Genomic DNA, 22,554 nt, shown 5'->3' with positions numbered 1-22,554 from the left:
TACCATCTGTTGCTCTCGTCAGCTGACTGGATGAACCCGTGCTTGTGACGCCTCTGACCCGTGTGTGTGTGTTTGTGTGCACGTGTGCGCATCATCACTTTACATAAAAACCACTGTTTGTATTAAAAAACCACAGCGTTTCGACCTCCTCTGATCTTTTGGCTGTCGATGTCAGTTGCAAAGACAGGAAAGAGCGGCGAGGTGTCTGTGACTGCCTCTAACTTTGGCTTTTTACCTGCGCGAGTGAAGGCATCTATACAGGTGCTGCTGGGGTTGACACCAGCAAATGTGGCAGAGACCAGACAAGGCATAAGAAAAGCGAGCGAGAAGTAAAAAAAAAAAGCAAGAAGGGAAGAAGCACAGAGACAGCAAACATGAAAAGCCACTTCTCTCTACACTCTACTTCCCACTCAGCTCTGTCTGTCTCTTTGTATCACTATGTGTGTGTGTGTGTGTGTGTGCCCACGTGAGTGTGTGTGTGCGTGCGTGATGGTCAGTTTGCCCAAACACAGCCGAGTGCAAGAGCACTGCCCTCTGAACCCCCCTCATTCTCACACACACACACACACACACACACACACACACACACAAACACATGCGCTCAAACACAATCCCCCATCATCACCACCAATGCCAGTATTATAATCAGCCACCCCCTCCCCATCTCACCAGAGCCAGCTGACCTACTTCCTGTCTAGCCAGTCCAGTGGTTGACTGTACACTATGTCATATGAGAGTGTGTGGGTGTGTGTGTGTGCGTGCGTGCCTGTGTGTGTGTGTTTGTGTGGGGTGGGGGGTGGGGTATCATGATGAGTCAAAATGCGCGGTGTAAAGATGGAAAAAATGTGAGAAGCGGAATAGAGGCAGTGCAGATAAATCGTTAGGGCCTGTCCGGACGTGTTCGTCTTGCGTTTCTTTGACAGCTTGATTGTTGTTCACCTGATGAATGACACAAAATCACGTTAAACGTTTCCTTAGAAGTCTGGATGCATATTTGTGGAGGAGAGAGAACCAAACGACATGTCTGGAACAGCTTGCATTCAGCTGACTTTCTGTGGTTTTACCACATCATCAGATGGAAATTTCTTTGGGCTCGCCACTAAAATTCAAACAAAGCTTGGTTGCACAACAAGTGACCTCAGTGACATCAGCAGGTCAAAGGGGTCTAGCAAATCATTTTCTAAGAAACCATTATGTTCTTAGAGGTGTCATGTTTCAAATATCACCCTCGCCAAAGAACCATTTTAACTATGAGGGTGCAGATGCAAACACGCAAAATCACATAAATAAAAAGAGGTGTCAAATAATCACTACTGCTGGGATCACTCACATGAACCCATCTTGCTTCAGATACATGAACATGCCGTGTCAAAACAAACGTGTGTGTGTGTCCTTGTGGCTGCCTCTGAGTCACAGTGAACGACAGGCGCTTGACACGCCTCTGAAAGAACGGGACATGCATGGGCTGACTCCCCAACACACAGACACTTCCTTCCTCTTCCTCATCCCTCTTCATCTCCTCTGTCTGCCTCATTCTCCATCTCCTCCTCCTCCTGTCTTTCACGTTCTCCTTTTCCATTCCGCCACCAGTTCTGCTCTCCACACCGGTGAGAACACACACTATAGGTGCAAACCTCTAAAGTAGCGTTCGGTGTCGACACATCATTCACCTCCCCATGTGAACATTACTCTTCATGCGGTCGGGGCAGGGAGGTGGGCAGGGAGAGAGAGAGAGAGAGAGAGACAGAGAGATGATGCTAAAAAGACAGAGCAGCTGGCAGATAGACGTGGAGGTGCGTACAGTCAGTCAGACAGAGAAGATATAAAAAATGTTTTAAAAAACACAGGCGATAAAAAAAGCAGGAACGACATGCAGGTAGATGGATGAGCAGTTGTGAATGATGCGGAAAGACAGGGAGCAAACAGCCATGATGAGCGAGAAAGAGACGGGTGAAGACAGAGGGTATAAAAAAAACAGACAAGCAGTGCACAATCAAGCAGACAGGTAAACACAGGCAGGCCGACAACAACTGCATTGTGTGTGTGTGTGTGATGTGGCTCGCTTTCTCAGAAGCAGCAAACAGGTCTTTAGCTGAAGCCCCCTTTTTCTCATGTGCAGCATCCCTTACTTGTGTGCAGCTGACTATCAGCCTGGCAGACACCCACACATTAGAAACACACACACACACACACACACACACACACACACAAAATAACACACACCATGCCCAGCGAAGCGAAAACATGGGTATCCACGCATAAACACAAGCGCAGGAGGCTGTTTGTGTGTATGTCTGTATGTGTGTGTGTGTGTGTGTGTGTGTGTGTGTGTGTGCGTGCATGTTTGCAGCACACATTGGATGAACAAAAGAACTGGCTATTGCAGCATGCAAGGCTTTCAGCTTTGATGGAGAGAGTAGGCTCCAGTGACTACAGGTAGGTTGGCACTCTCACTCTCTCTCCCTCTCTCTCTCTCTCACACACACACACACACACACACACACACACACACACACACACACACACACACACACACACACCAAACAGCACCAAAAACAGAAAGAGGGGAACTAGTTTAAGAGGGGACAAATGTGCATAAATAACAATTTCAAATCTGGAATCAAGTAGCTTAGTGTCTTTCTCGCTCTCTAAAACACAAGCCTGGAGAATCAGCGGTGTGTGTGTGTGTGTGTGTGTGGGGGGGGAGAAATAGGTTAAATTCCACTGCTGTCTGAATCAAGGCTGATGGGCCTATAATAGGCTGGTCCACAGTGGAAAAAAAGATACACAACCACCCCCCACCCCCTTATCCAGGTCAGCAGAATCAAAGCTTCAACCTGAATCCAGCACCGCGCACACACACACACCATCAACCTTCCTGTGACTGACTAGAATGAAGATGAGGCTTCAGATGCGGGAGCCAGCTGTCACGTTAGTTAATGTCTATATATAATTTGATCTATAATTTGACACATTGTGGCGGCCTGGCTGCCCGTCTCCCACACATCCGCCTCTTGCAGCCTCCTCTGCTGCTCTCCTGCCGGTTGCTATTCAGGGAGCGCTGTCAGGTGCAAGGAGAAGGAGAGAGAGGGAGGGGGAGAGGGAGAGGGAGAAAGAGAGAGCCACGCACGCCACGCACACACCAGTTTGTCTCTGTATTGCAAGAAAAAACTAAATGTTGAAATGTCACATTGTCTTACCCTCAAAGCGGACAGGTCGATTTCGTCCAGACTCCGAGCTGGAGAGTCACTCGCCATGATGGAGGACACAAAAAGAAGCCGCTCTCGGTTGCCCTATATCCTGAAACGGCCTTTGCTGTCACGACTGTGTGGTCCTCTCTGCTGCTCAGTCTGTACTGTCCCCCAGCTCCTCTCTCCCTCTCTCTTTCTCTCTCTCTCTCCCTCGCTCTCTCTCTCTCTCTCCTACACAGTGATGTCTCAGCTAAGCGACAAAATAATAACAGCCCCCTCTCCGGTCAGCAGCGGGACGTGCCTCGGGCCGGGAGCGCACAGCTAGAGCGCAAACGCGCGGAGGATGGGAAGCAAGAGCGCCGTGTACACCAGCCCCTCCGGGTCCATGTCTGCGGGATTTAGACGGTGCAGAGAAAGGTGGAGGGCTGTGGTGACTGGGTTGCTGCAAGTGCTAAGTGCTTGTCTTGCAGCCGCTGCTGTGACAGCCAGTGAACATACAGAGGGAGGGAGGGAGGGAGGGAGGGAGGGGGCAGCGCACTGCCTCAACAAACCCCGCCTGGTACTGGGCGGGGTTTGTTGAGGCAGTAGGGACTCCCAAACTTTTTTTTTTTTTTTTTTTGCTTTCCAACGACGCTCACACTTTCGGTTTTTTTTAAATAGAGCAGCACCCAATCAAATGATGTTTAACTGATGTCTGTCAGTTCAGTTATTCTATGATATGAGAATATGTCGTTTGAGAAATATATTTACTTATTTCACTGATTTATTCTGAGAAAACAGAAATGATCCATCTTTATAGTGGGTTTCTTTTTTTAATGTTATTTATGGATAAAAAAAATCAAAAAAGAAATTTTAAAAAAGATACTAAAATCTTTCCTCTCACAATTAACAGCAGTTCCGAACGGTTTTTGTTAAATCAAGGGAACATCTTCCAATATCAGGCAATCCAGCACAACAACACAAATTATGAGATCAAAAATTATTCTTGAGATAAACCAGTATCTCACTGAAACTGTGAAAATAGAAAAGTTACAGTTTAAACTTCATGAACTGTAGGACGGGGCTTTTGAATTTGCCACATGCTCTTGTTGTTTGTTCTCCAGCAATTTACAACTGAACTTTCATAAAGTTTGGAGACTCACAAGAGACAGTTCAAAAAAATGAATGGACAACAGTGAAGCAGCAAAAGTGGTGGAGTTTACCAAGTAGGCAACAGTTACTTAAGTACCACAATTAAGTACATTTTAAGGTACTTGTACTTTACATGAGTACCTTCTCTACATTTTTTATTCTTCTACTCTTCAACTATTTGTAGGGAAATATTCCTACTTTTTTTTGAAAGCTGTAGTTACAGATTCAGATCTAATACAGCATACAGGGGTTAATTTGATACATTGTTATAGATGAAACCTCCCACCAGTATTATAGACTTTATTTGATCAGGTGTCATAGAGATTGATGTCATTACAAACTGAACTGTTGCCATAAATAATAGTTAAGATTAACTCACTCCTTATCAGTTATACAACACTGCTGCCGATATTAATTGTGCAACAGAATATTTACGATCATTGCTTTCATTCTTGTCATCTGTCGTTTCCTTATCATCAGAGAGGACAGGAATGCTGCTCACTGTCACTTTCTAGTCTGACAGGTGGGAAGATGCTGCATTTCATACGATCAAACTCAGGTTCTTTCTGTAGATCTCACTTCAATAAAACTCCAACCCCCCCACACACATTGTGTAAAGTAGGACTCTTGTTAAATAGTCAAAAAGTAATTTTTTTCAGACTTTGGAAAGCCACAAAATGCATTATACAACTGAACTTCATAAGTGAAATTGATTTAATTTTCCTGTGATACATAAGTTCATATGCAGAAACACTAAAATGACACATCAGTGAAGAAACTGTTCACAATCAGCCCGTAGCCACATGTTCACACAAGAACCGCTTTTCCAAAGAATACAAAAGTGTTGAAAAGGCTAAAAAGAATATTACCTGCCTCCAAGGTGAGAGTAACTTTCCCTGCCAATCAAACCCAATTAAGATCTTAATGCCGAGCTGCTGCAATCTTAGGGTGTGGGCAATTTTCCACAGAATTTCTCCTAAATTTCTGGGTCGTCATAAAACTCTGCTCTCTTCCTTGTGTTTCCCAAGAATTCCCCTTGTAGTGTCTGTCGTGACTCGCTTACATGTATTTCAGAGTCGATTGTAATAATGAGGATTAGTTGCACGGTACAAAAGTTCAGTTCCACATTAAAACATCAGTGTCAACACATCGATCTACAACACGAGGAAAATCTGACGAAGATCACCTTTGATAACCTTAGATGTTTTATATAAAAACTGGCACCGACATGTAATATGAGACGTGGCACTGAAGGTAGATCCCATGAGAATCAGCAGCTTCGTGTTTGTTTGAAATAGACCACTGTGTGCTCTGCAACTTAAACAGCAAAATACAGTAACGATGAATTCTCCATTGCTTTTGTATTTCCACGCTTGGTTTATAAAGATACTCTATTATGTTATCACACATTTCAGCACCAGTACAGTTTACCACTTAAACTGCTGAGGCAGTGGAAAGCTTAAAGCCACATTGTTCTTGCAGTGAAACTCAATAGTTTGTTTGTGCCTTTTAATCACCGCTTTTGTATTTGAGACTTTTGTATTGATTACATTACAGCTGCAAAGGTTAGCATTTCCATCAACAAAAAAAAAGAAAAAGAAAATATTCAATTAAGAATAAAGAAGCTTTTACATTAATTTGCCACATTTGAATGTATCATTATAAATATAAATATAGCAAATTTTGCTGATGTGTCGTACAGGATGAATCCTGGGATAAGAGTCATAGTTGGATACCAAACAAAAGTTACAACATGGGAAACAGGTCAAACGTGTTGTTGTGTAACAGACAAGTAATTCTTGTGAACAGTTGGACAAAGAAGTCTTTGTTTGCTTTATTTATTTTCACAAGAAATCTTGGTGCTCTCGGAAGTGGAAAATCTCATCTATAAAAGCACTTATGTGATGGACTCAGGCCAGAACAGCCATGCAGTTTCACCTGCTCCAGTCACCCGTCAGTATGATGCAGATGTACTTATTTCAATTATTTTCATGCGATGAAACAAACAAAAAAAATCAAAAGATAATTTTTTATTTGTTAGCCATTTAAATTATGAGTTACACTGTGTTAAATGAACAGATATAGAAATTAGAAATACCTTCAACTGTACAAAAAAAAAGAGAGTGGAAGCAAGACGTTGAGGTAAAGGGATTCAGATGATGATGATGATGCTTATGATAAAGAAAGAGGCTTAATTACAAATCCACAACCATCCATACAACCATGCTATACATTTAAACAATAAATGTTTAAAGAATGTTAAATGATTCATATTCCATAAATAATGCACTGACAAAGATGGCAAGGTTCAACAAAGCTGGCAATATTGTCGAAATCAATAAAGAAATAAAGAAAAGCTGGTTTGTCTTTGAAGAAACAAACAGCATAATGTTTCCAAACATTAACTCTTCACTTAACATTTATTAACTTCCTGGTCCCATATAAAAACAATTCATTATCAGAGCCTGTGCTTTGCATTTATTGCTTCTGTTAAATAAATGTAGGTGTTTTCCCTTTTATCAGAAAAGTCAAATGAAGCGATTCATGTTGCTGATTCACGGGACTCCTCTTTCAAAGCAGCTCCAACGTCAGCCTTTTGTTGTTTGATAACCTCAGAGAACATCTTTAACCAATTATATGCCCTAATATTTTACGTGTTCGTCACAATAACTGAACATAGCTGGATTCCACAGGACTGGTTATTTAACTTCACATTCGAGAGGGTTGGCGATCAAAACAAGACACTCTTTGCAGATGTTAAAAATAAAAACTAATTAAACTAATTAGTCAACACAGAGTCCAACCATTCACATATACAAAAAAAAAGAAAAAGAAAAATCTATTGCCTCATAGGTCACATAAAAGTAAAAAATAAAAAACGCAACTAGAAACTGCCAGAAACCTGGAAACGTAACAAGCAATTTCAAACTGTATCTTCATATGAAAAATCTGCCTCTGGCATCAGCTGCATGCTATACAGGAAATATTGGTTTTTATGTTCATTGTTTACAAACTACTTAACAGAAAGCCTTCGCCATAAGACTAAGAGGAAAGCAGGCAGGAGATCTGAAAGTCTCGCCTCAAACTGCTACATGACTGTAGACGGTATTTTTAAGAAGCCAGCACCATCTGTTGAGCAAAGAAGAAACTGCTTCTTTGAATTAGTGGGCAGATTGTCTCATCCAGCCTCCGACACGACCATTCCCTCTTTGATCTTACTTCCTTAGCCACGATAATGTTCAAATTAGCTTTTGTACAAACTTCACTTTGATTCACATTGATTTGAACAGTGGAAAAAGCTTGTCTCATTTGTCAATAATTATCTCGTACAAAACACCTCTGACAGTAAATATAACGCCTCTGATGGGATGTGATTGGTACATGCATCATGGAAACTGTGTCAACAAGATCCGAGCGTGGTTAGGAAATCATGCACCACTGTTGGACCGGTAAAATTGTCTGCGTGCATGTGTGACCACGGTGAAGAGCAAGCGCATGTCTTTGGATTAGAAAAGATCTACAAGATACAACTGAGACAACAATCCGTCTAAAGCAGCACATATGCGAGCTTAACAACTCTCCCGTGAGCTCATATACAGCGTGTTTAGCACTAATGCACCTTACGTCACAAACTCGGTAAATCACATGCATCGTCATCTGTGTATTTTGTTCTATCTTGATCCAAGAGCTGAGTATTTATCAGCACTGTTGTCTAAAGCCCCAGCCTGGTCCCTTAGAAATCCTCACTGTCTCGTGAGATTTTCCAACAGTCCAAAGATGTAAGTTAAATCCAGAGTTGAGTTTGATTCCCAAAAAACCCCAAGTTCATGTGCCAACTTGGATGCAGTCCCAATGCAGTTACAGTTACTGTTGTCCTCAAGTGTGACATAATTCTGTTCTTCATACATCCCAAAAACATAGTGCTTACCCCTTTTAAGCTGTAACTACTGTTTAGTGTTTTTCAGTAGAAACAGATTTGAGAGATTTGTCAATTCCCAGCAGTCACATCAGCCCTGAAGAGAGCTGTAAACCTGCCTCTCTTCTTGCAAATCCAATATTACACATTCGATGATGAGCACGATCCAGAGGCTTCGCTCATGAACCAGTTCAGTTCAGATGTGTAAGTAGGTTGTAGTAGGCGGTTTTCACGTCCTTTATGTCCAGATCTCAGTTGGGACCATGGACTCCTTTGTTCCAACAGAGGGCATGAGGTTATGCTCCGACAGGAAGTCCAGAGGAAACTGGACCAGGAAGCCTCGGATTCTGCGCAGCTCCTCGTGAGCGCGGGTCAGGTCCGTCTGGGCCAAGCCTGGTATCGACTGGAAGTGCTCCAGCTCAGACATGTTCCTCACCAGAGACGAAGGAAGGCAGCGAAATACCTGCCGCGAAACACACACACACACATACACGTGTGTACTGCAAACATGCTGCTGTCTTTAACTGAAGCCCACTTTATAATGGTGTGGCTCAGCCTGTCCATTACTTGGGTTCAGACTGAAATGTCTCATCAACTACTGGATGGACTGACATGATGTTGTTTTTTTATACGTCTGTCTTAAAACAATACTCATATGCCTGAATGTACACTGAAACACTTTACTCTTTGCTTTGGTGCATACAAGACAAAGGTCCCTTTGTAAAAAGCATCCAACGGAAGTGATGGGGGTCAAAGTCCAAACAGCTCATTCTCTCTTTGTATTTCCTATGATTTGGAAGATACCTACTTGATTTCATAAACTCAGACTGTACATTAGCATCAGCTGAATTTGGGTTTGTATTTCTGACTAAGGAAAGTAGATTAGGTTGACTTTTGCTGAAAGACTGTGAACCTAATATAGAGCCGAGGTTGACAAAGCACAACTTCAATTGATAAAACTTGAACCAAATCATACAATTTCCCCCCTAAACTATCATGTCCAACCTACCTTCTCATAAATGGTGGCGTTGCGGCCAGCTGTGGTCATCCACACCTCCTTATAGAAGCGATCGCTGATTGGGTCAGACAGGTCAATGCTGGTGTCAGTGTGACCTCCGAGGATGGTCCTGTTAGGAAACAAGGAGAAGGGGGGGGGGGAGAGAATATAGTAACTTTAAAAAAGGTGGGAAAACAAATTCTACTTTTTTTTATGTGTAAAATGTGATTTAAGTTTTAATTTGAATTTTTCATTGGAGAATCTTTTTAGTTTTCAGATTTACCCTGAACCTTTTTTGAACTTTATACATAAAAACGACAAGATAAAACAATTAAATTCAAATAAAATCCGCAGCTTTTTTTTATAAAGTCACAAGTTTGTAACCTGAAGCATTCCAGGCGTATCTGGAGTGCGTAGGGTCCGGCTTCATACTCCTGTCCATCCATCACTGAAGACACCTTTTCAGAGTCCTCAACGATCACTGCCACCTCACTGTCGCGTTTACCCAGCATGCTTCTGTCGTTGATGTTAGCCGAACCTGAAACAAACACACACAACAAAAATTAGAGATGGAACTGAATCTCTGCATTTATCTCATAAGAGCTTCTGCTTTTGTTTAACTGAACTTATTAATACTGTGGCATATGTAGACAGAGGTAGCCTTTTGCCTTTTGTTACTATGAGAGTGAGATGCACCTTTTCAGCCAGCAGGTGGCACAACAGAGCTGCGAAACAATCAACTCGTATCTCAACAGTATTCTCATGCACATTTGTGAGCTGCACACATGGTGAATGAAGAAGATGTAGAGCCAGATTTTTGTCGTTATCACACTTCGGTGGTGTCAAGGCAGAGCGGTCTCAAAGAGCAGCTGGTGAAAACAGCACAAGAAACAAAAAAAACAGAAGAAGAAGGTGAAAGAGCAGAAGAGAGACAGACTGACCAATGATGACTGTGTTGTCATCGGCAATGAGCATCTTGCTGTGGACGTAGATGAGCTCCGTGACCAGGCGTCCCTCCAGCTCAGCGTGAGTCCGCAGACCAGCGAAGGAGATGTAGTTCATCCACTGGTCGTCCACTGGGAAACAGAGGAGAGGAAGAACACAAAAGACAGAAGAGTTAAGGATGAAATCCCTTTTCAAACTCATAACTTAATATCATGTATAAAAACAGTTAATATTACTCTTTATTCTTGTACTTACTCTCTCTTTTCAGCTGGGAGATGATGGAGTACTCGCCTCTGATCATGGTTCTGAAGAGATTTAAACTCATGAGTACATCCAAGACTTGAATAAACTTGAAATAAAAAAAGAAATCAGCTAGAGAAGATAATGCCACCTCATTGCGCTTCCTCATTTCCCTTCACTCTTCCTCTTTCTATATAAACAGACGTCTTAAAGTGCATGTGGTTCACCTGTAGTTGAAGTGCATGACAGCCTGAATGGCGTTCCCTCCTCCCGTGGTGATGTCTCCCTCAAAGCCAGGGAGCAGAGGGGTGACCACGTAGACCCGGTACTTCTTACCCTCCCTGTGAGCAAACACACATCAGTTACATTAAGTCACACGGACTCTCAGCGCTGGTGTAGGGAAGCAGAAGCAGAGAGAAGCTAATCTCGAATTACTATGCAGTGCATAAAACTTCCTTCCTATAATTACAAGTGTTACTTAAACAAAGAGAGGTTTAATGTAAAGGGAAGTACTTGTGTGCTCTGATTATCCTTTCAATGATAGCGTCTCCGATCTTGTTGTAGACCGTCCTGTTGTCGGCACAGCTGATGAAGAACTGGTTCTGAAAAGAGAGAGACGTGGTTATGGCTTTCAGGCTTTGAAATTACAAAAACAGTTTTCTGTAACCGAGTAATGAATGAAGTAATAAAAGCCCATCAAAGTGATTCCCAATGGAGCTATTTCATTACTGATATTATTTGTAAATCCTCCGAAGGCTTCAGCTTTTTTTCCCCACAGCTGAGTAATATGAAAAAAGACCATTTGTCACATCAGTGCTGCTTTACCTCGATGTAGATGTAGTGTTTGCTCTTGGCGATGACCTGGATGTAGGCGTTATGGATGGACTCTTCATGGTACTTTATACCCGCCGACCAGTCTGCTGCTGAGCGCAACACCTGAATATATATATTTATACACACACACAGACAAAGGCATTATTATAGCAGTAATTCTACAAAAGGGCTTCATGTTGCACCTATTTCATCACCACCGCGAGTGTGAGAACATAAATAAGGTAAGACGAAATGAGAAGTACTGCCAACAAAGCGCCTGTGTTTGTTACTTCATATCGAGCCAAGCGTTGTTTTCTGTGCAGCGCGGAGCTCGTCGGCGTTGTTGTATTTACTGCAAAAAAATAGGCTGTTTTTTCTTGGATAGTCCTGGCTTCTATTATATAGAAGGTTATAAATCATATACTATACTAATTTATTCAGTAGATACAAAATTAGACACAGTAGCGTTATAACACATACTTTCCAAAGTATTGAGTATCATCAGAGGTGGTTTTACAAGATACAAATGGAAAAGTTGGACACAGTTCAAAATCAGACGCATAAACATTTAACAAGTGACACTGAGGGAAAAACATAACACTGTTTCCTAAAGCAGAAACATGATGGACCTGTGGCAGGATATTCATGCCCTTCTTTTTTTAGTCAAGCATGTCACTCGAAGGTCGGTTCCTTTCGGCTAAAAACCCTGAACAGTCAATGGCAGGTGCAAACCTTCGCAGTTATGTAACTTTTTGGCCCCTAGAGAGATTTTCTTTTTTTTCTTTTTTTTTTTCAATGCTCAATCTCTTTTATCTCTTTCCAGTGTTTGCAGACTGTGATGTAGAAGACAGTGTGGGAAAAGTGGGAGTTTGTACTGTGTGTGTTCTTTTCTTTTTTCTGTAATTTTCTGCAAGTGGTGCTTTTTGTTGTTTGGTCCATGGTTGTTTTTTTTCTCATTTCTCGTTTCTGTAACTTTTATAGATAAAAATCAACGACTTTCACCATGTTTTTTTTTCTTTTGTGAGTTCACTCAGACAAAAGCTACTGCATATTCTCTTACCTGCACTTTGGCATTGACGCAGTCTGGGACTTGGTATCTGAGGTCAGTGGCGCTGGAGTGAGACTTGGGCAGCAGGAATGGATAAGACAGAGAGCGATACTTTGGTTTCATGATCTGTGGGAGACATCGTTTCAGCGAGAGAGAGGGTAAATTTAGAATCAGAAATAGCAGAGAAACAGAAAAGTGTGGAAAAGCTGGTGCCTTGGAAAGCATGAGTGTGAGGATTAAGGTATTTTTCCACTGTTCCAGCCAAGCATGTCCTGTGATTTAGCCAGGTTAGTGTTTACCCGTCTAAATATCACATCAGCTTGCTGCTTGCTATAATCAAAACCCTGAATTTGCTTTTCTGCAAAACAGTGCCATCAAAAAGAGTTTGTCAACAAGGAAACTTCATCTTATAAAGATCCTGTTTAAACAACTTAAGCTTTAAGTTTTAATCCCTACATGCCTGGCCATATTTGATAATGTATATATAGTGTGTGTGTGTGTGTGTATGTGTGTTCAAGTGCCTTTGTGAAGTTCCAGCGCTGGATGAAGTGTCTGGCCACGTCACGGGCGGCTCTGCCATGAACCACCGAGGCGATGTCATGCCAAGGCATTCTGGGAGTGGTGTATCTGTCGATAAAGTCTGCACAGAGGGAAAAAATTTGGAAAAGGAGTGGAAATGGGAGAAGGGAGATGGCAGCAAAGGGATGGAGAGAGGATAGAAAGATGCAGTGGGGCAGTGTGAAAAGGAAGATGGGAGAAAGAGGAACAGAGAGGTCAGAGGGTTTGTTGCAGAGGAATAGGGAGAGAAAGATGGAACAAATGTTGCAAGTGTTTTCTGGCACTCAGCTCTAGTCTATATTAGTTTTCCAGCTGACTATTTGTTTCCATCAAATTGGTGTGACATAAAATTGATGGGACAAAGAGCGATATTCAGAAGGGATTGTATATACTGAAAAGAACTTCAAACCTTGCAATAAAGGCGGCTTTTCAGAGTAAGAGCTCAATAAGAAAGTGTGTGAGTGTGTGTAACAGACCGTCGAACGGTTTCTCCAGCTGGATCCAGTCCTTGTAGACAAAGTTGCAGTAGTCTTTTCCATGCCAGAAGCGAGTGTTTCCCTGTAACTCTCCCACACCTGTCTTTAGGCTTTGCACAGAACCACTCCCTACACACACGCACAGAATGAAAATAATATGGTAAATGGACTGCATTCACAACACATAGTACTTTCATACCAAAGAGCTTTGCCTCTGATTCACCCATTCTCGCCCACACCGACACACTGATGTAAACATACCTGCGCTGTCCACACTGCTGACACTGTCCGCATGCTGCAGAGTGTGTTTATGCAGGTGCCTGTACAGACTGAAGCGAGCCTTCCTGTTGCGACCAGTCCCCTTCAGCTTGGGCAAGTCCACCGGATCGCTGGCCGGCGTCCCTCGTCCGTTGCTCTGGGAGACGCCATCGACAGCGGACACGCCTTTACTGGACGGAGTATTGGTGGAGCCAGCCTGATGCCATGAAAACAACAGTAATGTAAATTACATAGGGCAGGTGATTAAGGACAAGTTAAACCTGGCAACATGTGATGTGTGGAAAACATCAGGATTTATCATCTGGAAACTACGAATGTTGACAAATAATTGAATGGAAATAATTTTTACTTTTTGTTGAAAGGCTGTACTTAAGCAAAGCTTGTTCAAATGGTTCATCCTTTGTAGGACATTAATGTCCTCAATAAAATCATGGCAATTTTCATAGCATGCTGATGTTGCTGTCCAGTATTTGTGTAGATCTTTTGCTCAGGACCAAAGAATAGGCAGGACAGACAAACCCCTGCCAATCTAGAAGAGTGGTAAATCACTCGATGGATTAAGGTTAATTAAATATACTGACTGTAAGGTCAATGATGTTTGTGCACTTGTGTATGAAGAGGCCTGTTCAATAGCTGGCACTGCAGAAGTGTTTGTTCTTTCAGTTCTGTATTCAAGCACATACACAGTCACCACAGGCAGTACATGCAGTGCCACTCTGCCCCCCCCCCCTTCTGCCACTTTGTGAGTCTGAATGAATCTCCATTCCCTCTCCTCTGCTCCATCTACTCATATTTGAACCATTTGCCAGGAGGTTAGAACCACATTTATTGCCTATAACTCCAAAAGTGCGGAAAGGCAGTTTTTAATCAGTTCTGTGTGCTCGTGCGTATTTTGTGCGTCTCACCTGCTCCAGGGCCACAGAGCGCGTCACACTGCCGACATCCGTCAGCCGGTGCTCTCTGTCGTCCCAGCGACCGTACGCCAGGTCGATCCCGCCCACGAAAGCCACCGATTGGTCGATGACAATGATCTTCTCATGATGTGCCCACAGATAGACGGAGGAGGAGACGTGGTCTGGATGACGCATCACCTGGACCACAAACATGTGAAACACAGCTCATGCTCACTTATATATTAGGATAAAATAAACTCATGGGCTTTGCAAAAACACATTTTTACAACCACAGCACTACACCTTCTTGCCATACACACAATCCATTCACTTACCTTAATGTTGGGGTGCATGTGCATGAGGGTCCTCTTGCTGTAGCCTGAGTTGATGCCCAGGGCAAGCTCCACCTCCTTATACAACATCACAAAGATGCGCACTCCCTGTTGCTGTTGGCAGAATATTCATATTCAATATTCACTTATTAACACTTGACCATTGGTGGAAAAAGAATTCAGATCTTTTTCTTAAGTAAAAGTAGCGACACCACACTGTAGAAAATCCTTGGTTCTATTCAAAAATAAGTAAGTAGTGAAATATTAGCGACAAAATAAGTATCAGAAGTAAAAGTACTCATTAGGCGGCACAACTGAGTAAACTGAGCAATAGCAAAACTTGCAGATAGCTCCATTAACAATGAATAATTATAAAAACTAAAAGGCCTTCAGTGTAAAATCTTACACTTAGCTGTAAGAAAAATGTAGTAGGGCAATGCAGTGGAATTATAAGGTAGCATAAATTTTAATAAATATAAATATTCATGTACAAGTACCTTAAAATTGTATTTAAACGCTGTATGATGCTTGAGTAAATGTACTTAGTTATTTTTCACTACTGCACTTGACCATATATTTTGGTTTCAATGCACTATGAATCACTGCAAAAGAGGTAAAAACAAAGATGGTACTTAAAGTTAACAAATAAAATTTAGGTCAAAGTACGCCACCCATAAAAGTGAATGAAAAATTGGCTTAAGTAGTAAATATTAATGTTTTTATCATTACAAGACACAATTGCTATGCTCCTTTATCAATAACAGGTCTGTTAATAACAGTCCATTTATCCTTTACACCCCAGGTTATGAACTGAGCATACTCAAATAGTGAGGACCTACATTGTTTGCAAATGATCCCACTAGTTTCATCTAATCTATGCAAGGATTCCTTTCCCTGTGAGCACGTGCGCACATGTTTAGTACGCTGTAAGGAACTTACAACCTAAACTAAGTGAAGATTAATGGAGGATAGATTTATCTCCACTGCCTAAAAAGGCAATCGGATCTCTTATTTTGAAGGAATCTGTTTCTGTGAAGTCCCTTAAACCATACAAGGGGTAATTTTCTCCCAATAATGTTGGCAGTCTAAAGCCAACTTACAGCTTTGCGTTTGAGGATACAGTCCAGTCTCCATCTGTTGCCCTCTACCACAGGTCTCTTGAGGAAGATCTCTGGACTGAGCCTGACCAAGAGTGAGACACAGAAACAGAAACATATAATTAGAGACACAGAGAAACAGCTTTCTGTCAGGCAACAAAGTGAAAAAATAAAACTCAGTAAAGGAAAAGGACAAAAAGGAGTTGCTTGCATACATCCTTTAAAGCTGCCAACACATTTTACACATGAAAGACGTGACATAATGATTTATTGTGGTCTCATGAGCCACTCACATTGGCATCCTGAGCTTACATGTCTACAGTGCCATTGGCTCATATTGCACTGGCAGACACCTCATTGGTTAAGACCATAAGCCCAGTGATTACTGCCTTGCGACAGAGGGATTTCAGCCACGTCAAACAGTCACACATTTGGCTCCGAGGGACCATAAACTATTACATTACAAATTACAATGGCTGGAACATTATAACAGTGTCAGTGGAGACAAATGCAGTGTTTATTTCCCATTAGAAAACTCCACACAAGAAACTATTAAAAATCTGACAGTAGAGAAAACTCTTTTTATGTAAACTGGTTGAGCTGGTTATTGATGAAACATTAGATTTGCATTTTAGTGTGTCACAACACAATTTCCCAGGTTATTCTACCCCCTGGGAATAATTGAGTATTGTTTACAAGTGTGACTGCCATCTAGCAAGATTGTACATGACAGAGACATTATATTTTTCCTTATTTTGAAAGGAAATTTTTGCATATCTTCATTTCACTTTCCTGACGTTCAGCATCATTATGTACTTGCACAAATGGAAAGCTACATATGCAAGCAAGCACACATACAAAGTGCATAGTGACACAACGATATACTTTCAGGTCATCTGACAGGTCACATCATAATTTCTCAGGTGGTGAACATGAGTCCTGACAGGTTAAAAAAAAAACTAAATTCAGGAGCGACAGGGAGGGACAAAGGGGATGTAGCGGAAGCGTAAACAGATACGGAGCCTGTATCTTTCTATCAGTGTATTTCTATTCTCGGTGTGTGAATGAGGCCGTAATCAGAGACCAGTGCCATTGCGGTGTCCAGCGGAGAGCCAGGACTTGTGGGTAATACATAATGTAATGTGTGACAGCATGTACTACACTAACTGGGTATCAGTGTCAAGCTGTCAGCTCATTCATTGGCAACAGTCTGATGATGGCCTGGGTGTTTACCAAACTACTGAAATAAGCCATTACAACTATGCTGTATTATGTTCATCTGGTGTATGATACTATTTTTACAGCCTCATCTACACGCACAGTGTAATACCGCTGCACAGCTCTTCTATCATTAGAGCTTTTGTGTTAAAACAATCCAAGAATTACAGACTATTAGTCCAAGTCCAAGACGATTCTCATGCAGTAAATAGTGCGGAATATGTGCATGTACACATCATTTCTGCTTTACAACGTATCACGTATCTCACAGCCTCTACCTTAACGTGCTCTTGTGAATGATGTGATTACATGGTATGCGCCTTTGACTTATCTTTTCCAAAATAGGCCACTGTGTTCCAGGCATTTAAACTTACAGTCTGTACTGTACAGTTTCCCACTGGGGCCTGTATCGTGTGGCAAGTTGTGCCAACAATCTTTGGACTTGAGAAGAGCTAGCTAGTAAATGTGGACGTAAACAATGCAGGGCTCAAACTTTTAAGAAAAACCGTCTTCGCAAATGTTTTTTTTGAGGAAGGAGATGTGCTCAACATGTTCGTTAGATCTCAAGGACACACATGATGGATTTCGGTGAGTAAACACTGAAGGTAAACATAACTTTTGTTTGTTTACATGGAAACTCCATGTGGCACTTTTACCTCCTCATGAAGCCGGCTCACTTTTAAGCTGGCTAGATCACCATGGCAACCTATGCCGCACATCTAAGCTTCAGTTCAGATGCTCAAATCAGAAAGTGTCAAATTTTATCATTGTATCTTCACTATTTTGTCTCTATTTACATTTCTTTTTCCTGTCTTTGGCATTTCCTCAATGCATATTTATGAGATTCACAATTGCGTTTCCTCAGTTCCTCAGTTACCATTATGTCATTTTTATTGTTTTTATTCATGACTTAGTCATTTATTGCTCTGTGCATGGATGTGGATGGGGGGTATTGTTTTTATTTCTTTTACTCTGTAAAGCACTTTGTTTTTTTTAATTGAAAAGTGCTCCACAAGGGGCGTCATGTGGCGTAGTGGTCTAAACAGGCGCCCCATGTGTAGAGGCTACAGTCCTCGCTGCAGTTGGCCCCGGTTTGAGTCCCGCATCGGACAGCCTATGCTGCATGTCATTCCCCCTCTCTGTACCTCCCCATTTCCTGTCTCTCTACTATCCTGTCCAATAAAGGCACAAAAGCCCAAAAAAATATACTTTAAAAAAAGAAAAGTGCTCAACAAACAAATCTGACTTGTGACCAATCAGTCCATCACTGCACTTGATAATAAAGAGACAAGAAATAAAGAGCGATGAAGCCAGATAAAGTAGCTGTGTAACAAAGGCGATGGGTTTTCATTCTCTCGTGTTAGAAGTTGCGGCCGCGCTGAATCGTTGAAGTGTTAAAACAAGGCAGATATAGCTCACTGAGCTGTTTATCTCTTTTCTGTGTTCTCACACTTCAGTGCTGACAAGCAGGCACACACTTGCATGTGCACCCAAACCACACACTAGAGACTCACCACCAGTCAGTGATAAAGATTTCCTCTTTAGCCTCCTCCAAAGCGTCGGCCACATCCTCCATGTAAGTCTTTCCATTCACATACCTGCAACAGAACATGGCTGTTATCGCTGAGTAACCGGTGAAAACAGACGTCGTCACATGTGCTTGTGTTGACACAGGCACACACACACACACACACAAAGGTAAACAAGCATATATAATGTTTCACTCAGAACAACATACAGCTCTACTGTCTTGCCTCGAAACTACCACACAACCACAGCACACTGAAGAAAAGAAGTGTGAGGGGAGAGAGTAGTGAGAGTACATTTGTCTGTTCACTTTCCTGATGTCCTTAACTCAGTAACACCCTTATAAGCTTCAGGCTACGCCCATAGCTGTGTCATCATGACATAACTGGTCTTTAAAGACTCTCTCTTTTTCCATCAGCTCACAGGGCCTTGGCATGTTTCCCCCTCAGGCTCTGTGCTGACTACAAAGGTGCTGCAATGACAGTATCACACAGATGATTCCATGTCACGGAAAAGTGCCAGCTGAGGGGGAGAGAATGCAAAAAAGGGGGAAAAAAGGCATGAAACGTGGTGAAGCAGCAAAAGGAGAGAGTTGACTACTCGGTCCTCTCTATACATTTCCATAGTTACCAGTGAAAGACTAACAGAGGAAGGCAGATAAAAATAATATATACAGAACATCAGTTCATTTATTTTTCTCTCCAATGTTCAGCTTTCTTTTTCTTTGTTTCAAGTTTTTCCGATCGCGCGCCAACATCAGGAACAGCTGCACCAGTTGTGCTCTAACACAGTGTGGTTACCATTTGGCAGGGATGTTTTCCTCCTCCTGTGCAAACGATCCGAAGCGGTGATCTCGCAGGAAAGCCTTCCCATGATTCCTCACGAAGCTCTCGATGCTCTGACCCCACCAGCGGGCGTGTCTGTAGCTGCTGCACTTAAACACCAGGGTCCTGCAGGGACACATACAAACACAGACACAGTGATGTTATTGGACTGAACCACATTTATGCCAAAAAAAAAAGAAAAAAAGGTAATTTATTGGCCCTAATATCCTTAACTGAACACACTGCTCATCAGTTTAATTTGTGTTTTCCTCTAGTGAGACAATAGAGCTTGGCAATCATTCCTAAAATGAAATAAGCCCTGGGTTAGGAGAGTTGGAAAGGAAAGGAGTTAAAGAAAACAACCCATCCTGTGACAGCAGACTGGCAACAACAGCTTTAAGCAATGTTAGCTGTAATATTATAGTCCACTGATTATTTTCTTGGAGCATTGGTTGAAATGTATCCGGTCTTGCTGCAAGTGCTTAAAATTTAAAGACCAGAAGTTAAGATTCAAAAATCACACAGGGAGAAGTCGAGGCAACTTCTTCACTAGAAGAACAGAATCAACAAATCTGAGCTTCATTTCATTTTCAGCCAAGTTTTTCTCCATCCCTGCTATTGATATAATGCTCTCCTACAAGTTTCTTGAAAGTCTTTTTCTTTCAATGCAGGAAATCACTGAGCAAGAATTGAATGAGACAGGCGGAAGAAAAATGTGCTACCTCATTACAAAAGAACCCAGGTGGTCTGGAGGTGAAGAAGAAAAATGAAATCTTACTTTTAGAAGGATGTTCTAACAGAAAAAGGCCTCTGAATTAAATTTGGTTACGGTTAGGGAAAGGTTGTGATTTGGTTTAATACAGAAAATGTTAATACAGAAAACGTGTTTGTTTTACATTTAACAAAGACCATAATCTTTCCTGAACCTTAACTAAATTGCTTATCACAGACAAGACTGCGGATGTGTACGGCAGTGTCTGGTGTGACAGTTGTAAGGCCGACATCCACCCCAACCACCCTGCTGCCATAAATAGCACCGCGTGCAATCAGTCATAAAAAAAGATCTCTGCCTCTGACCAACATCCAGCCAGTGATTATGTTTCCACCACGACAAAATTGAGAAAAAGTTTAGTCGTTTGTCAACGTAATTTCCAGGAGACGGGTGGGATATGATTCTTACTGTACGAACAGATTCCACCCACAGCTACCTTCCTAGTAACAGCTGGTTCAGCCCCTAACCGACTAACCTGCAATGGTGTGTATGATTTACTGTGACTGTGTGAGGGGGCGAGTGAGGAGATGTGAGAATGGAGCTGTATAGGAAGTGGGTGTGGAAATGTGACCATGTGTGTCAAGGGAAGACACGCACACACACACGTACATACACACACACACACACACACACACACACACACACACACACACACACACACACACACACACACACACACACACACACACACACACACACACACACACACACACAAAGAAATATAACCTGGAGAGGGTATCGATCCGGACTCCGTGTTTGGTCTCTGTTTCTTTGGAGTCCATCTTGATGCTGAACTCTTTATCTACCAGCAGGACGAAGGAGATGGCCCCCGAGTCTGGCTTCATGTACAGCAAGCATGAGTCCTTCACCACCAGCCAGCTACACAACACACACACATACACATAGTAGTCATTTTTATGATCTTCATCATCACCATGAGGATTTCTGATCCGTTCGTCTGTGTAAAGTTCTCCGGATCTCGACTCGACTCGTGTCTTGCATTTCTTGTTTCAAGGAACGGGTGTAGGAAGAAAATCATCATGGGGATGTGCAGTAGGTGGATGGGCCGTGCGTTTCAAACGTGTGGGATTTTTTTGTGTTGTCTTTAGAAAATAACAACAAAAACTGTTCACATAATAATTTGGCTGTGACAAACAGAAAGAGAGAGAAACAGAAAACAGATGAAGAGAGAGGCGAGCGCGTGGCCTATACAGCTGGGTTATTAAAGATGCTGCTGAGACCACAGAAAAAAATCTATCAAAATTCTGATGACAGCCAAAAATAACACTTATTAAGAGGTTATTATTATTATTATTATTATTATTATTATTATATTTTTTATATATGCAATGAATGGTCACTGTTTTAAAACGTTTCTCTTTTTCTTGTTCTTCCAACCATTTCAACACCCACACCCTGACAGCTTCCTGCCAGAACCCAGTCGGGAATGCTTCATTTCTTGTGCAACATAACGTCCATCACACCTACATTTTTAACAAGTTTGCCAGTTAAAAGAAGTCTGTTTTTCAAAATTGAAAAAATGAAAATTCTTGTGTTTTAGAGCCACAAAGATATTAAGAAATTTCAGTAGTAAATAGTGAGGAGTTCCACTAGAAATACCCATCAAGTCACAGCCAAATGTACTTAATCAATTTGCATAATTACACATAGTAAAAATGTCACAACAGTAATATTCGGTATTGAATCAAAACATACATTATTTGTCTCTCAAGGAGCAATGTGAGTATGGTGTATGTATTATATGTTAACATGGAAACTAAAACAATAGGAGGGAGAATAAAAGAGGCACAAACAGATGAAGGACAGAGACAGATAGAGGGAAAGAGTGAAAGAGGAGGACAGAGGTAACTACACACCGTTTGGACCAGCGGTAGCAGGCTTGGCTGTGACCACAGCAGTTCATGCCGGGGATACGGTGTCCGCCTGAGCGCTTATAGATCATCCCTTCCCTGGAGGAAGACACAGAAAAATTGTTAAATATATTCTAAAAGAATTGCAACGTGGGATCAGAAACATAACAGGAAACTATGAAGTTCGTACATGAGCACATTTCAAGAAAGTAGCTCATGGGGTTTTCATCCTAATTCGATAGATTTCCGCTCAAGTGCTTCACTCTTGAGTTTATCCTCCTGACAGAAGGCAGAGAGAACTGCTTTTAGGGGGAATCGAAGGGATTGAAAGAATACAAAATGCTCACAGTCCTTTGGGTCCCAAGTCATGAATGAACGACAGCTGGCTGACGTCAATGAACTCCATCTGAGAATAGACAGGAAGAG

General features: G+C 41.9%; 2 protein-coding genes across 10 annotated transcripts in view; both read right to left on the bottom strand.

The window, feature by feature from the left end:
- Positions 1-3,681, bottom strand: part of tnika (TRAF2 and NCK interacting kinase a) — a 61,113-nt gene extending 57,432 nt beyond the window's left edge. For 3 of the 9 annotated variants that reach the window (XM_056393369.1, XM_056393372.1, XM_056393374.1), the window contains exon 1: positions 3,201-3,681. In XM_056393369.1, coding sequence (XP_056249344.1) covers positions 3,201-3,257 — 57 coding nt within the window. In that variant the 5' untranslated portion in view covers positions 3,258-3,681. The remainder of the gene's footprint in view (positions 1-3,200) is intronic. The other 6 variants (XM_056393370.1, XM_056393375.1, XM_056393371.1 and 3 more) reach the window with 2 other exon arrangements.
- A 2,437-nt stretch (positions 3,682-6,118) lies between these two features.
- pld1a (phospholipase D1a) overlaps positions 6,119-22,554 on the bottom strand; it is a 31,177-nt gene continuing 14,741 nt past the window's right edge. The window contains exons 7-26 of the mRNA XM_056393379.1: positions 22,476-22,534; positions 22,135-22,227; positions 20,984-21,136; positions 19,462-19,611; positions 18,649-18,732; positions 15,920-16,001; positions 14,823-14,933; positions 14,500-14,685; positions 13,577-13,790; positions 13,316-13,444; positions 12,803-12,921; positions 12,294-12,407; positions 11,246-11,356; positions 10,934-11,022; positions 10,648-10,761; positions 10,436-10,485; positions 10,177-10,311; positions 9,620-9,773; positions 9,248-9,365; positions 6,119-8,701 (exon numbers count right to left, since the gene is read on the bottom strand). Coding sequence (XP_056249354.1) covers positions 8,477-8,701; positions 9,248-9,365; positions 9,620-9,773; positions 10,177-10,311; positions 10,436-10,485; positions 10,648-10,761; positions 10,934-11,022; positions 11,246-11,356; positions 12,294-12,407; positions 12,803-12,921; positions 13,316-13,444; positions 13,577-13,790; positions 14,500-14,685; positions 14,823-14,933; positions 15,920-16,001; positions 18,649-18,732; positions 19,462-19,611; positions 20,984-21,136; positions 22,135-22,227; positions 22,476-22,534 — 2,490 coding nt within the window. The 3' untranslated portion in view covers positions 6,119-8,476. The remainder of the gene's footprint in view (positions 8,702-9,247; positions 9,366-9,619; positions 9,774-10,176; positions 10,312-10,435; positions 10,486-10,647; positions 10,762-10,933; positions 11,023-11,245; positions 11,357-12,293; positions 12,408-12,802; positions 12,922-13,315; positions 13,445-13,576; positions 13,791-14,499; positions 14,686-14,822; positions 14,934-15,919; positions 16,002-18,648; positions 18,733-19,461; positions 19,612-20,983; positions 21,137-22,134; positions 22,228-22,475; positions 22,535-22,554) is intronic.

Source organism: Seriola aureovittata, chromosome 13 (assembly GCF_021018895.1).
Source record: "Seriola aureovittata isolate HTS-2021-v1 ecotype China chromosome 13, ASM2101889v1, whole genome shotgun sequence".
Taxonomy (NCBI): domain Eukaryota; kingdom Metazoa; phylum Chordata; class Actinopteri; order Carangiformes; family Carangidae; genus Seriola; species Seriola aureovittata.
The sequence above is the reverse complement of the archived record's forward strand: the minus strand, read 5'-3'. Positions and strand labels throughout refer to the sequence as shown.